At 30.1% G+C, this 15,875-nt stretch overlaps 1 protein-coding gene across 1 annotated transcript; it reads left to right on the top strand.

Annotated features, from left to right (window-relative positions):
• Positions 1–10,525: 10,525 nt before the first annotated feature.
• Positions 10,526–15,651, top strand: LOC128195250 (uncharacterized). Its single transcript, XM_052872485.1, has 10 exons — positions 10,526–10,580; positions 10,681–10,736; positions 10,796–10,838; positions 11,025–13,188; positions 13,271–13,478; positions 13,859–14,386; positions 14,940–15,005; positions 15,151–15,294; positions 15,449–15,562; positions 15,604–15,651. The coding sequence occupies exons 1-10, from the start codon at positions 10,526–10,528 to the stop codon at positions 15,649–15,651; spliced, it is 3,426 nt and encodes a 1,141-aa protein (XP_052728445.1).
• The last annotated feature ends 224 nt before the right edge of the window (positions 15,652–15,875 follow it).

The following is a 15,875-nucleotide window of genomic DNA, read 5'->3' as shown; positions in this document are numbered from 1 at the left end:
TTGGTAAGATATTTATCAAATATGATGGATTGTTCATCAATAACCTTTAGTAAATCTCTCACGGTATCATATTGATCTTTATTAATGTCATAAAGGGAAAATTTAACCTGTCTCACTTTTCATATAGATCAACAACACATGGCGTGTTAGTCTCAATAATAATGGTGATTATAGTTTTCAAATAGTATAATCAATGTCCACCAACCTAAATGGAGAACTTTCTCCTTCCAAAACTTATAATTATCCCCATTTAGTTTGGGAATACCATAATGGATATCAAAAATATTCACATGTTAAGAAAGTGCAAATTTTAAAATACATGTTCATCATCATAATTTGAGACTATAACAAATATCATGTTTTACCAATGCAAACATGTATTAATGAATGAATTTAGAGACATAAACTTACATGTGGGCTAAGGTCTTACTCAATTAGATGCATATAACCTAATTATAAAATATTAAGTTTTACCAAAGCAAATATGTTTTAACTAATGAATCTAGTAATATAAAACTTGTTTATGGGCTAAAGTCTTATTCAATTAGACTCATCTGACCAAATGATAAAACTATTATAATTGATTCAAAATGTCTTAATGAGTGAATCTAGTGACATAAAACTTGCCTATAGACTAAAGTTTTACTCAATTAGACTTATATAAACTAAATGATAAAAACTATTATGTTTTACCAATGCAAACATGTCTTTATGAATGAATTTAATGACAAAAAAGTTATCTATGGACTAAAGTTTTACTCAATTACACTTATATAACTAAATGATAAAACTATTAGACTAGGTTCCTTTTCTCAATTATTATGGACAATTTGAGAAATATAATTATAATTAATATTTATTATATTATTATAAATAGTAATCAATCAAAAAATGATGTGACTACTCCTTAATTTATTAAAACTATATTCATCTTCTAAACATTTCAAACATTTAAAATAAATAATTATATATATATATATATATATATATATATATATATTTATTGAAGTACAACACATTTATCATATTCTTTTTAATTTAATAGTTAAAGATAACTAGTTAAATATTAAATTTAAAGAAAATAAATAACTAAAAGTTATTTTTTAAATAACTATTAAATATTTTTTTTTCACCTATATTTATTTAGTTTCAATTTTTTATTTTACTTAAATGTCTTTTCTATATGAAGTATTAAGCATTTTCTTTCTTTCTTTTTATATTTTTTCTTAATTTATTTTGATTAAATATTTAGTCATGTCTAATTGTGTTAAAAAGTAATTTAGGTTCTGTCGCAACCAGAATGGCGACGGGACGACGACCAAAAAAAGAAACGTTTACAAAAAAGATTGGGAGTCGTCACCATAGTTTATTCTGGAAAACTACAGAAAAATTATAAAATGATAAGGCATGGTCTACGAAAATGAGCTTCTTGGTTCGGGAGTCGGTTACGCGTAGGAAAGGTATTAACACCCTACAACGCCTGCCCGAAGGCAGTACCTTTAACTAAATACACGAATGTGATGTAGTTTTCAAAATGTTTAACTATCCCCTAAAATAAAACTCTTAAAAAAACAAAATATATTTTTTTAATTTTTTGGGCCCGACAAGGATTGACCTCACTCCTACGTATTCTCATTCAGAATGAGAAATCAGGGTTACGTAGTTCTTTTAGAATCTGCTTGAAAATTTTGTTTAAGGAATTGTTTGAGAAATTTGTTTGAGAAATTGATTATGGATAAATTTGGATTTTGGGGAAGTGAACCTGACAAGGACTAGCCTTGCTCCTACGTATCTCCACTTTTGATGGAGAATCAAGGATCACGTAGTTCTGGATGAGAAATTGTTTGTTTGCTTGAAAATGTTGATGTATTTAGTTTTTTGAAGATTTTATATTTTTTGAGAAAAAGAAGGTGAAAAGGTTTTTTAGCACAAGTACGATGCGAGCGATCACACATGTGCTTAACCCTTTAAAATATATTTTTATAATTTTATTTGAGAAAGAAGAAAAGGTTTTTAGCACAAGGACGATGCGAGCGATCACACATGTACTTAACCTTTAAAATATTTTTTGATATATTTTTTTTAAAGAAAGAGAAAAGATTTTTAGCACAAGGACGATGCGAGCGATCACACATGTGCTTAACCTTTAAAATATTTTTTGGTATTACTTTTTTTAGAGAAAAAAACAAAAATTGTTTATAAATGAAAATTTAGAATAAAAAACAGTAAAAACAATTATGGAACAATAAAACTAAATTTAATAAGATAATTCAAAACAAAAAGAAGAGGTGAAGGGATAAGAACCTGGATGAGAAGACAATGATAGTCCGATCAAGATGCGAGTGAAAATAGAGGCTTCAAGAGATGTAGATGTTGATATGGAGGAGAAGAGGTGTGTTGAAGTGTTTCATGTGTGGTGTGTGTAGAAGAATGAAAATAGGGGAGATAAGGAATGTGTGGAAAGATATGTAGTGTGGGAGAGAAGAATGAAGTAGAGTTTTGGGATGGAAATGAAGAGGTTTGGTGTGAGAGAGAAAAGATGGATATTGTGTAATTGTGTGTGTGTGTGTAAAAATGGAGTGAAGAGAATGTGTGTATTTATAGAGATATGGATGGAGAAAGTTGATGAAGAAAAGTAATATAATAAGTGGGTGGAAAAATGAAATATAATAAAAAAAAGTAAATAGTAAAAGTTGGTGTGAAAAATGGGTGAAAGAAATAATATAAAAAGTGGATGGAGAAATGAGGTAAAGAAAGTAGATGGAGAAAATAATAAAATATGTCAGTGGAGAAGGTGGTAAATAAAATATAATTTAGAATAGTGATGGAATAAATAAAAGTTAGTAAGAGACATTAATATAAAAGTGGGGTGGAAAAATAGATGGAGAAAAATGGATGAAAGAAATAATAAAATAAGTTGGTGGAGAAGGTGGTGGATAAAATATAATTTAGAAAAGTAGATGGAATAAATAAAAGTTAGTAAGAGAAATTAATATAAAAGTAGGGTGGAAAAGTAGAAGGAGAAAAATGGATGAAAGAAATAATAAAATAAGTTGGTGGAGAAGGTGGTGGATAAAATATAATTTAGAAAAGTAGATGAAATAAATAAAAGTTAGTAAGAGAAATTAATATAAAAGTGGGGTGGAAAAGTAGATGGAGAAAATGGATTAAGGAAATAATAAAATATGTTGGTGGAGAAGATATGATTAAAAAATGTAAGTGGAATAATTAGAAAAGTTGATATATAAAAATTAATAAAGAAATGAGGTGAAAAAAGTAAATGAAAAAGGTAGATGTGTGGAATGTGATATGGAGGGTGAGGTGGATGGTGATGTGGAGAGTGGGGTGTTATAAGAGAAAAGGGGTGGTGAAAAAGTAAAAAAGTGTGAGATTATTTTGGGTCATTGAATTAAGAAATAAAAATTTAATTTGGAGGTGCAAATAGTAAAATAAATAATATTTTTTTTATTCTTTTGTTTTTTTATTTATTTTTGTGAAATCTTATTTATCTGAACGAAATTTGGTATTGACAAGTTCATTTTTAAATAAAATAAAATTAATAAAGATATATAATTGAATATACAATTAAGATAAACACGTGACTAGTTAAAAGATTGAAAATAACTAAAAATACTTTTGTTTATGTATAAATTCCAAGTATTTTTATTTATTAATAATTTTATAAATATTTTTTAAGATTTAATCAATAATTTATATTTATTTTATTATTTATTGTAAAATTCATAACTCTACAATTATTTCTCCATGGATTAAAAAACATGGATGAAATTGAAAGCAGAAATAATTGAACTGGTTAGTTGAGGGGGGACCACAGGCGTGCGATGCTCCGTCTTCTGTATCCGATGCAGGGATTCTAATCCAACGGCCAGAAAGTGAAGATTATTACTCGCTAGATTTGAGACGCACGCAGAACAGAATCTCTCTCTGGTGGACGTCATTTTCTAGGAAGCAAAATGGTACGATGTTCACTTTCAGTCTATCACATTTTCATTTTTAATATTCTTTTACTGTTTCTATTTCTATTTTTAAATTAATTATTACAGGTACTGTACTTTTACTAAAAAAGAATCTATAGGTGTCATTCAACCATATAATAAATACTATTATTTAATAATAAACTATAATATATTATTAAATTTATTAAAAATCACACTAACAATAATTCGTGATATGATATATGTATTATTGTATTTCCCTTTTTATTTTTCTTTCAATGATAGAGATAGGGTTTAAGAAGCACCACATATCCCGGGATTAATACCTTGCCTTTTCTGTTCATGCTTTAGGTGTCATGCACATTCCTTCACTTTTCTACCTTGTTTCATTGCTTTTGGATTTCCCATTCACCACATCACAAAAACATCCACAATAATACTTTAATTAGGCTGTTTCTAATTCTCAATTAAGCCTGTGCAGTCAACAAGTCAGAAAGTGGCTAAAGAAAAAAAAATAGAGTAAGTTAATGGAAAGTTCAACTTTGCTACTACTTCCTTGTGGTATAGCTTTCATACTCCATCAAAGGCACATGCTTTTTGGTTATATTCTTTTCTTTACCAAACTTCTTTAATTTTACAATGCTCTAGCTTAATTCATTATTTATTTGATACATCTTTTAAAAAGATTTATCTCAACATATTCAATAATAATAATGAGACCTTTATTTATCAAACATACTATTACTAAAAATCTTATTATTAAAAATCTTAAGACAATGTTTTTATGTGTTTTTTATTACATATTATTTAATTTTCTTATTTTTCGTAATTTATGACTTCAAAACACTCTAATTCTTTTATATATATATTATTCAACTTTTTCAGTCATGTCATAATTTACACTATAACAATATCCTTTTTAACTCTAAGTTATTTCATATATTAGATTTTCGGATTAAATATGTTTATAGTTTTTAAACTTTGAATGTAAAACTAAAACGCTTATTGACTTTTTCTCTTAATTTTCTAGTTTTTAATAAAAATTTAATGAGTAAAAGTTGTCTCAAAAGCTTCGTATACTAAAAAAAAAAAACAAAAAAGAATGAAAGTAATGTTTTATGTCAATATCAATAAAAAAGAAACTGATGATTTCCACTTTGTATAAGTGCTATCATGGTGATAAGTTGTCATGCACTACATCCTAATTATATATATTTTTGCTTTATTACGTCCTTGAGTATAATATATAATTGTTTCGTTAATAGTATGAATTTGATGTTTAAATTATCTATAACTCAATTAATTGAAAATATCTATTAGGTTTCTCTAATTTATTTTATTTATCAACAATAAATAATTTTATAAATAATAAAAAAATTAAGGTTTTTTATTATATATGATCGAATATTCTCGACCATACCAGTATGAATATTATCTTTGGACAATGTAACATATATTACCTAACCAATTACGTCTCAATTACCTACACCTAAATATGTCGAATTTGTATGACATATGACTATTACTAAGATCGCATGTCAGTATACCAGAACCAATACCTATGATATACCGACTATCTTTTAGTTATTATTAGAATATGATAAAAAAATTCTGTCTATTGAGATAAATGAATTACTAAATCCAAAGTCAAACTCATTAAATGAAGATCCATAAATACCATAAATAATATTATAAATAACATATTAAAAATATGATTTACGTTTTTTCTCTATTGACATAAAATATTAACTTAACATCGAATTATCTTATGATATACACCATTTTCATCCATAGACAAATATTAAAAGAGATAAATACTGTAGAAGTGAAAGATTGAAAACCTCCAAAAAAATATAAAATATTTGTAAAGTATGTTATCGATGGAAAACAGTTATCTCACCCAAAAAGTAAGAGTCTAAACTTATCCAAATAATCAACATATAAATCTTACTCGACCGCAATCAGGATATATACGAGTGGACTAAGACTAACTTTTTTTCTATTAGTAGGCTTATGGGAAGAAACAATTGAGGGGTTCTTTTAACTTTTATAGTACTTTTATATAGAAATGAATTATTAAATGTAATTTTCTTCTATTAATTGTTAGTAGAAAAATGAATTATATTCGTGACTAATTTTTTTATCAAACATTTTTTGTCATGTTCATAGATGTGCTGGAAGTCAACTTTTTGGAATTAGCAAAACATGTGATATTTAAGATAGTTAACCTACTTCCATGTGTTATTGCTATTCTTTTATCTGGAGATTAGTTGATTTATCTTTTATGAGATGGTATCTAAAATATATTTATCAATAAGTGAAAAAAAAAAGAATGATAGAATAAATAAAATTACAATAAGAGACTATATATTAATAAGTTTGTCTGCATATACTTTGTATTTAGGGTTCCTAATATAGTGCTAGTTTGGGATGACTAACTAGGTAGTTACTTCATTCTACCTGCTACCTTGGCATCTTTTGTTAAGGCCACAAGAGCAATAAAGCATAGTATCCTTTATGTGTGCATGGACCCCCACCCCAAACATTGAATGCCACTATTTAGGACTCACAAATAATGGTTTAAAAAAGAACGGTACATTCTTCATGTAACATAGCTACATTACTACAATATAATCTAAACATATATTAATATAATATTTACATAAAGATTCGTGAAGTTTTTTGAAAAACTTTTCTTTTAATAAGGAATCATATTATATTTATATAATTTCAAAATAAAATTTAAAATAATATATAAATACATAATTTTTTTGTTTAATTATTCGAGTACTTTTAGGGCAATGTGTCAATTTGTCTCTCTTAAAAGAATGTCAACTTCAACCACAGTTGAGTTAGTTTTTCAGTAACAGTGTTAACTTAGGAGTGATGTAGCAAAACACATTTGCAACGCGTAATCCATAAGCCTTTTTTAATGTGAAAATTTGGGATTAGAGTTTAGAAATTTTTTTTATCATGTTTGGAAACATATAGGGGTCTCCTCCATCACAGTGGAACATGAGTTCCACTATGCAACTGAATAGGTGCGGGTAGATCCATCAATTTGGCCTCCTTTATATGGTTTGACCTTAACTCACATAGGTTGGGATAAAAAAAAAACCTACAAAACTAAAAAGTCACTAAGAAAAAGTTCACAGGACCAAAATATCTACAAAAATCATGTGGGCTTGAGTCAAATGGGTCTTTTTTTAGAAATGATAACCTGTTAAGCAAATAATAACCAATTTTTTCTCTCCACTTTTTTTGAATGAGTTTAATTTTCTTTTACTAATATAAGCTTTTAAATCTTATTTTAAGTAATTAAAATAATTTTTTTATTGACAAAATTGTATATATTGTATTAAATGATTTCTTGATCTTTAATTACAGGTTAATAAACTTATAATTAATAATTAATAGTAAGAAATGATTTTCAATAAAATTTATTATCTAAATTTGATCTTATAGTTGTATCCACATATTCATTATAACAAGTACTTCTCACAAAAGTCGTTTCTCTTCTTTCTCTCTCTTTTCATTTTTTTTTCTTTTCCGAAGTCAATTTAGATTGTGTCTCTTCAGTTTCTCTCTGAAGCAATTCCTTCTTAGTTTTTTCTCTTAAATCTTAAGATCAATTTTTATATTTTTTACAAATCGTACCATATGAAACATAATATAAAATATATATTTTTTCTAATTATAGTATATTTTAGAGTTCAATTTTATTCTATAATCTTTTATTTTTAACATTTTCGTTTTATTTGTGAATAATTCTCTGTTTATATTAGCCTTATTAATTAAATTTTTTAATTATTTCATTTCAGTTACTCCACCTTTATTTTTTTTTGTTTAAACCCTCCTTGGTCCTCATTTTTGTATGAAAATCTCATTTTGGTCCTCAATTTTTCATCTGTTTTAATTGGGTCATATTTTTTGTAAAAATGAACACATTTTACCCTAACTCGTTAACTGGTCTCAAACGACGTTAAATTAAGGTCACGTGGTGTAGAGACAATGTGCTAATGTGTGTTCCTTATTTACGTGGAGTGTTTTGATTAAATAAACAGTGGTGATGTGACATTATTTACTTCCCTTTATTCACTTTAGGGATATCAAAATTAGGGATTTGAAATTGGAATTGGGGATTTCATTTCCTTGTTGTGAGACGAAGCGAAAGACGATCACCAACTGCAATCTTGGACAAGATGAAGAGAATACAGCCGATAGTTGACGCGAACTAAGGTAAGGTATTTCGTTTCATGTTTGGTTTTCTCTTTGAACGTATAAATATCTTTTTGCTTTTATGAACATGTGCGTCTTTGATAATTGGGTTTTTTGTTTTGCTTTGTAACTATTTATAATGATTTGTGGTCCCCATTTTGCATGTTCCATTGTTACATTGTAGTTTAGACATTGTGGTCCCAAATTTTCTTTGTTGAATTGTTTATCAGCTGTAGTGGTACCCTATCTGTGAGTGTTTCGTTAGTGGGGATGTTACTTTCACTACAAAAAAAATCTTATTTAGAGGGGGTTATTTTGGAGAGGGTATAAAAAACCCCCTCAAATTAACACAACTTAAGATGTTTAATTTAAATTATTTAACTGACAATGTTTGTGGGAGTTTTAATTCCTTTTAAGAGAGGTTTATAACCTCCTCAAATAATAATATATTTTTTTTCTTCATTTACTAATTCTTTTACATTTTTCCCTCTAAAAATTTTACTTTAAGTTTTCTTTTAACAATCCTAAAATTTTATTCCCTTCATATCTTAAACCCATCTACCTAAACCCAATATTTTCGTCTAATTTCTGATTCAATTTCTCCCTTCCACTGAACCCTAAAATCAGTTCCCCCTTAATTCCATCCGCAAAATCAGTTCCCCCTTCATTCCATCCGATTTCTCCCTCGCAGGTACGCAATCTTCCTTTCTTCCTTCTTCTATTTCCTGTTGTCATTCATTTCTTTCATTTCTCCTTTGGATTGCCCGTGTTTCCTTTTCCTTTCAGATTCGTAGTCGGTGGACGAAGCTGCAACGGGGGTTCTGGGACCGGCAGACAGCGGAGCTCATAACGTCACGGAGGTACATCGTTCTACAACTCTTTGTGCTTTTATTTGGTGCAGCGTTTTATTGAGTTCATTCTGCGTCACTTTAGTGGGTTATCTTCTTCCCAGTTTCAATCATGTTTTTCATCAACGAGTAACTTGAGTTCGACATTTGGTTTTCTTTCAGTTTTTGTAGGGTCAAATGAATATTAACTGGAAAATGTCTAATTCATCAAGTTTATGCATTTTATTGAGTGGTGTATGTGTTTTAATACTTCAAAAGTGCATCAAGATATATCCATATTTGTTGTGGTTTTAAATTGGGAAACAAAGATGGTAAGCAAAAGTAGGATTTTGGAGGTGGTAAGAATTCAGAAAAGGTATGGGGATCTTGTCTTTCTTGTTTTAATAAGCTGCATGTAAACGTTTGAAAACAATTGGTGTTCGTGGTTTGATTCTTTGGAACCGTTTCGATATGTTGGTTGTTCCAAAAATTATAGATATATGTTGTTATTGGTATCAGGAGCTATCTTGGTTTGAATTGGTTGTTCGAAATGTGATAATGTATAATTTCTATTAATTTGTAATTTTTTTTGCTAAATGAAAATCTTAAATGAGTATTATCTCTGTTAAGTAGAAAAGTGAATATGATAGTTGGTGGGTGGAAATGGGTATATCATGTGTTTTAATTTCTAATTGTAAATTAAGAACTTGATATTCATATTGGATATAATTATGAGCTGGAATAATAGGTGTATGTTTGGGGATGTTTAAAGGGTTAAATTGGGTTGTATGAATTCTTTTTGAATTAATGCATATTGAAGTTGAATGGTCTTGTTATAATCTGGAAATTTGTGTACCTTTGGATGAAGGTTGTGGTTGTTTCAGGTTTCATTGAAATATGAAAAGAGTTGGGTATTAGTAGGTTGTCTTAGGTGTTAATAAAATGATGGGTAATTTTATGGTTTGGATTATTTATTTAATCTGCTGTAGAACAATGATTATGGGGAGGTAAATCTCTTTGAAATGCCATTTGTGATTGTTAAAGAAATTGTGAAATGGTATTCTTATCAATTTGGTTGAATTGAAATGACTTGGTTGAATGAGTGAATGAATTGTTATACCCTGATGAACATTCGGTTTAATGAGTTTGTGTGTGAATAATGTGAAAGACTACATGATACGTTGTGTATAATTGTGTGGATAAATTTTATTAACCTTATCATCTTGTGATTCTTGGTTAAACTATTGTTTGGGTACGTTTATGATATAATGTGATTGTGATTATATTAAAATCTTGAAAGAATTATAATGAACAAAAAGATTATGTGTTATTGGTTCTATGGTTGATAGATTCAAATGTGTATAGATATAAATCTATAACTTGAACAGTGTAAATGTATTTAACTTAGCTAATTTTCTAATTTCGAGAATGCATGAATTGTATAAGAGGTTGTACTAATTGTATGTGCTCATTGGTTTGTCTTGTCTGTTTTTTAATATCTTGTAAATGGACAATTAAAGTAGTATGAATAGTGAGGATTCATGGGAAGAATTGTCTGATGGTCTGTATGGTCATATTGGTTACTCTATTTTACTGAACCATTCATAGGTATTACTAGATAATGCATTTGATTAAAATATTGCTACTGTCCAGAATTTTATTCTGCTGTTGCTGGTTAGATTTTGTGCAGTTGCTGTATCAGAATTCTGCACATTCTGCACTTTCTGTCATTACTGTTTGCTGTTTTTAGTAGTGATTGCTTGCTGTTTTCTGTAATGTTGCTGGCTGTTTCAGCATTATTTCCTTGCTGTTTATACCAGTAAATTTTGCTGTATTGGTTAGTAGAAACAAGTATTTCATTTTTTCTAATTCATTATTTATTTGTATTTTCCATGAATATTGTATTCTTTTTCATGTGTTAGTGTATTTTATTTTGTTTAGGAATATTTTTGAATGGATAAATCTTGGATAACTAAGCCCCGAAATACAGTTGAATACTCAATTGGTTTGCAAAAATTCTTAGATTTTGCTTTTGAGAATGGGGCCTCTGGAGACACAATTCGATGTCCATGCCCCAAATGTGGGTTTGTGAAATGGCAAGCTAGAGGCATAGTTGAGGAGCACTTGATTTTAAAACAATTTCCCATAAATTATGTTATTTGGAATCTTCATGGTGAGAGGCAAAGACAAGATATTTCTAGAAATGAAGATGAGTCACAAGAGACATTTCATTTTGAAAATCCAATGGAAACAATGATAAATGAAGCATTTGGACATTATAGGCAAGAAGGTACTAATATAGGCAGATCACAACCATTGGGTGAAGATGATGTTATTAATGAAAGGCCAAGGGAGAATCATAATGAATTTAATGAGTTTCTCAATGACGGAAATCAAATATTGTGTGACGGGAGCAAGTACACAAAATTAGAGTTTGTAATCAAATTATATCATATCAAGGTTTTGTGTGGATTAAGTGACAAGGCAATGACTATGATCCTAGATTTGCTAAGAGATGCATTTAGTGAAGCAAAGTTGCCTCTTTCTTTTTATGAGGCTAAGAAAATCATCAACAAACTTGGTCTTAACTATACCAAAATAGATGCATGTCCAAATCATTGTATGTTATATTTAAGAGATGATGAAAAGGATTTGCAAACATGCAAACATTGTGGTACATCTAGATGGAACCCAAAGAAGAAAAAAAAGCAACCTGCAAAAGTTTTACGTTACTTTCCTTTGAAACCAAGATTGCAAAGATTGTTTATGTGCTCTAAGACTGCAGAGCATATGAGATGGCATTCTTCAGAGAACAAGGATGGAGTTATAAGGCATCCAAGGGATGGTGAGGCATGGAAGACATTTAGTGTAATGCATCCTGAATTTGCTTTAGATCCTCGAAATGTTCGCTTAGGCCTTGCTAGTGATGGTTTTAATCCTTTTGGCACTATGAGTTCTACTTATAGTATTTGGCCAGTGTTTTTAATTCCATACAATCTTCCACCTTGGCTTTGTATGAAGCACACTTCATTGATCCTACCCATGATCATTCCAGGTAAGCAGATGCCTGGAAATAGTATTGATGTGTACTTACAACCCCTTGTGGATGAGTTACGTGAGCTATGGAATGATGGGGTGGAGACCTTTGATTCTTCATTGAATGAAACTTTTAGAATGCGAGCAGCTCTTATGTGGACAATTAGTGACTTTCCTGGCCTTGGTATTTTATCTGGTTGGAACACACACACAGGTTTAGCTTGCCCTACTTGTAACTTTGATGCAGAACCTTGTCGTCTTCCTCATAGTAGGAAGTGGTGTTTTATGGGACATCGTCGCTTTTTAAGTAGAAACCATAAATTTAGATTGAATCGTGTTCGCTTTGATGGAAGCACTGAAGAACGAAATCCACCACTAAAATTGTCAGGATCTGACATTTTTAGGCAAGTGGAAAATATTAATGTTACATTTGGGAGAGGAATTCATTTGGATGGTAAAGGAAAAAGATACAGACAAGAAGTTAAACAGTGGAATAAAAGAAGCATTTTTTTTGAACTTCCATATTGGGAGTCTAATTTGTTACGTCACAATTTAGACTTCATGCACATTGAAAAGAATGTATTTGACAATTTAATCTATACTTTGTTGAATGAAAAGCCTAAATCCAAAGACAATCTTAATGCAAGGAAAGATTTGAAGGAAATGGGCATAAGACAGGATCTTTGGCCAGATGATAATGGAAGATACCACCTTGCTTTGTTTTCACTAACTCGTGATACCAAAAGGTTGTTCCTCAAAACTTTGAAAAATGTTTTAGTACCTGATGGTTACTCAAGTAACATTTCTAGATGTGTTGATGATGTTCAACATAAAATATCAGGACTAAAAAGTCACGATTGCTATATTATAATGGAGCAATTACTTCCGTTGGCAATACGTAATTTGTTACCAAACCATGTCACTGCAACCTTGGTGGAGTTTTGCTCATTTTTTAAGGCCCTTTGTAGTAAAAGCTTAAATCTTGAAGACCTTGAAATGCTTCAAAATTGTATTGTGGTTACACTTTGCCACTTAGAAATGTTATTCCCACCATCATTCTTCACAGTTATGGATCATTTAACTGTTCATTTGGTAGAGGAAGCAAAGCTTGGAGGTCCAGTTCATTATCGATATATGTATCCTATAGAAAGGTAATTGCTAACTACTTTTAGTTCAAGGTATGATATTATATGTGTCCAATTTATTTAATGTAATTATTTATCATTATTATAGGGAGTTAGGTCATTTAAAGACCTTTGTACGAAACAAGGCACAACCAGAAGGTTCTATAGCTGAGGGATACTTAGCTGAAGAGTCTCTTACTTTTTGTTCTAGATACATTGAAGATATAGAGACAAGGTTCAATAGACAACGACGTGTTTGTGATAACCCAAATGATAATGAGTGTTTTGTGTCATCTATATTCCCACTAGGTGGGAAGGTGGTAGGAGGTTCCTCAATGTTTACTTTAACTCATATGCAAAAGCTACAAGCCCATCGATATGTGCTTTTAAATTGTGCGATAGTCACACCGTTTGTTGAGTAAGTACACTACATTAAGTGTGTGATTTGTAGTTAAACAAATTGAACCACATTATTCTTGTATTTTATGCATTTAATGTAATTAATTTTTGTAGTGAATTTAGAGATCTAATAAAAAGAAGATCAAGAGGAAGGCGACCTTCAACTACTGAGATAGAAACTAGAGTGTTTAAAGAGTTTGTTGATTGGTTTCAAAGGCGGGTGGGTGATCAAATAGAACACTTTCTCTTACTTACCAAGTTATCTTTTAATTATGTCTAACATTATTTCCTTGTTTAGATTATGAATCCAGAAACAATAAATTCAATGTCTACTGACTTGAAGTTTCTAGCACGAGGTCCATTGGATAATGCTAGAAGATTTACTGCTTACAACATCAATGGGTTCAAATTTCGAACATTGACTCGTGATGAGGGATTGAGAACACAAAATAGTGGTGTCTTTTTAACATCTAATACAGCTTGTGTTTCAAGTACTGTTGATAGGAACTTAAGGCAAGCAGACTTATCCTATTATGGAAAGTTGGAGGATATTATTGAGCTTAATTATTATGGTCGATTCAAAGTTGTTCTTTTCAAGTGTAAGTGGGTAGATACTACAAGAGAGAGAGGATATAAAAAGGATCAATGGAATTTTAATTGTGTTAACTTTGATAGACTTATTCATATTGGAAACCGTGAAGAACATGAACCTTATATTGAGGCATCTCAAGCACAAATTGTATATTATGTTGATGATGTGGTTAATGAAGGATGGAGTGTTGCTGTGCATTTAAAGCCAAGAGATTTGTATGAAATGGGAGAAGAGGTACAAGAAGAGTTATATGAAAACGAACCATACCAAGATCAAGAGTTGGAAAAATTTTATAGTAATGACAATGAATATGTTCAATTGGCTACAAACCATTTAGACGAGGATATCAATTAGTCAAATGTATGAGTTGAAAATATAATTAATAGTCATTTATTATTTTCAATTATTTTCAATGCATGTATAATTCACTCATGCTTGATTTCTTAAAGGTAAATGATATGTACCACATGTTTGATTTCTCAGTTTCAGGTTAAGAAGGAGAAGTTACCTTTCTGAATTGTGACTCTTTATTAGCTTGTTCTCTCATTTGGAAAGGTAATAAGATCCGAACTCATTTATATGTGTGATGTATTTGGCTGGATGGCATAAATTATTAGGCGTAGGGTAGATATAATTTATTAGGCATTGCCAGAGAGCTTTCTGAAATTTATGACTAGGACACCACTGAAACAAATATGATTCATTTATATGTGTGTATACGTAGGTAGCCATTTCCATCCGTTGTGATGTTCTTTCCTTCTTTTTCTCTGTTTTTCTTAATGTACAGGGAACATATAGCACCCAGATCTTCTCATTGGCTGTCCTTTTGTCTAGCATGTTTATTTATAACCAGGTTGGGTTATCTTATAAAATCTTATATTTACGTATAATTGAGTGTGCTTTTACTTCTGCATACTTTTTGATTTTGATAATTTAGTGACCAGTTTGTTGATCCACTCGTGAAGATACAAATTCATTCCCTATTTTCTCTTTTGTAGATGGGTGGTATCGATGAGGCTGCTCTTGATGGACTTTCTCTTGTCACTCAGATGACAAAGCACATTCGTGTTAGAGCATCTGGAGGGAGGAGTTCGGTGTCTGAACTGGGTCAATTTTCCCCTATTTTTGTCTGGCTTCTTAGAGTGAGTTGCTTACAAACCTTTTGTCATTGTTTCACCTCATATTTTGGGAAACTTGAAATTCTTAATTTCTGACCCTGTGTCCTTATGTCATTTTAGCCTACTTCTGTTATCTAGTTTCAGTCTTTACCTTATTTCTCTTTCCTCTTGCTGGCAGGACTTTTATTTGGACCTAGTAGAAGATAACAGAAAAATAACACCCCCTGACTATCTGGAAATTGCTTTGAGGCCTGTCCAAGGGAGTGGAAGAGATATAACTGCCAAGAATGAGGCATCTTTCTACTTCCTTTTTTTTTTATTAATTTTCTTCAGGAATTATTAATGACTTACAAGGCTTACCTGTCTGAACATGATCCTTAAATAAATTGGAAATACTTGGCTTGGTATGAAATGAAATTAGTAGAGACATGCAAAGGATGAATAATTTTATTGAATGCTTAAGAATAGAAGAAATATTTTTCTCCTTCACAAAGGGTTTCTGCTTTCTTACGAACTTTCTGATTATCTGAATGAAATGAATCTATCAGTTCAAGATTTAGTTTTGATGAATTACTAGAGCAAAAAATGCACTCAGCAGGACATAT

This window comes from Vigna angularis, chromosome 2 (genome assembly GCF_016808095.1).
Source record: "Vigna angularis cultivar LongXiaoDou No.4 chromosome 2, ASM1680809v1, whole genome shotgun sequence".
NCBI classification, from domain to species: domain Eukaryota; kingdom Viridiplantae; phylum Streptophyta; class Magnoliopsida; order Fabales; family Fabaceae; genus Vigna; species Vigna angularis.
The sequence above is the reverse complement of the archived record's forward strand: the minus strand, read 5'-3'. Positions and strand labels throughout refer to the sequence as shown.

Excerpts from the sequence above, each read along its gene's own strand:
- LOC128195250 (XM_052872485.1), top strand. The coding sequence starts at position 10,526 with ATGAATAGTGAGGATTCATGGGAAGAATTGTCTGATGGTCTGTATGGT. Across the intron at positions 10,737-10,795 it reads CTGCACTTTCTGTCATTACT|CATTATTTCCTTGCTGTTTA; the intron begins GTTTGCTGTTTT and ends TGGCTGTTTCAG. Across the intron at positions 15,006-15,150 it reads GCATGTTTATTTATAACCAG|ATGGGTGGTATCGATGAGGC; the intron begins GTTGGGTTATCT and ends TCTCTTTTGTAG.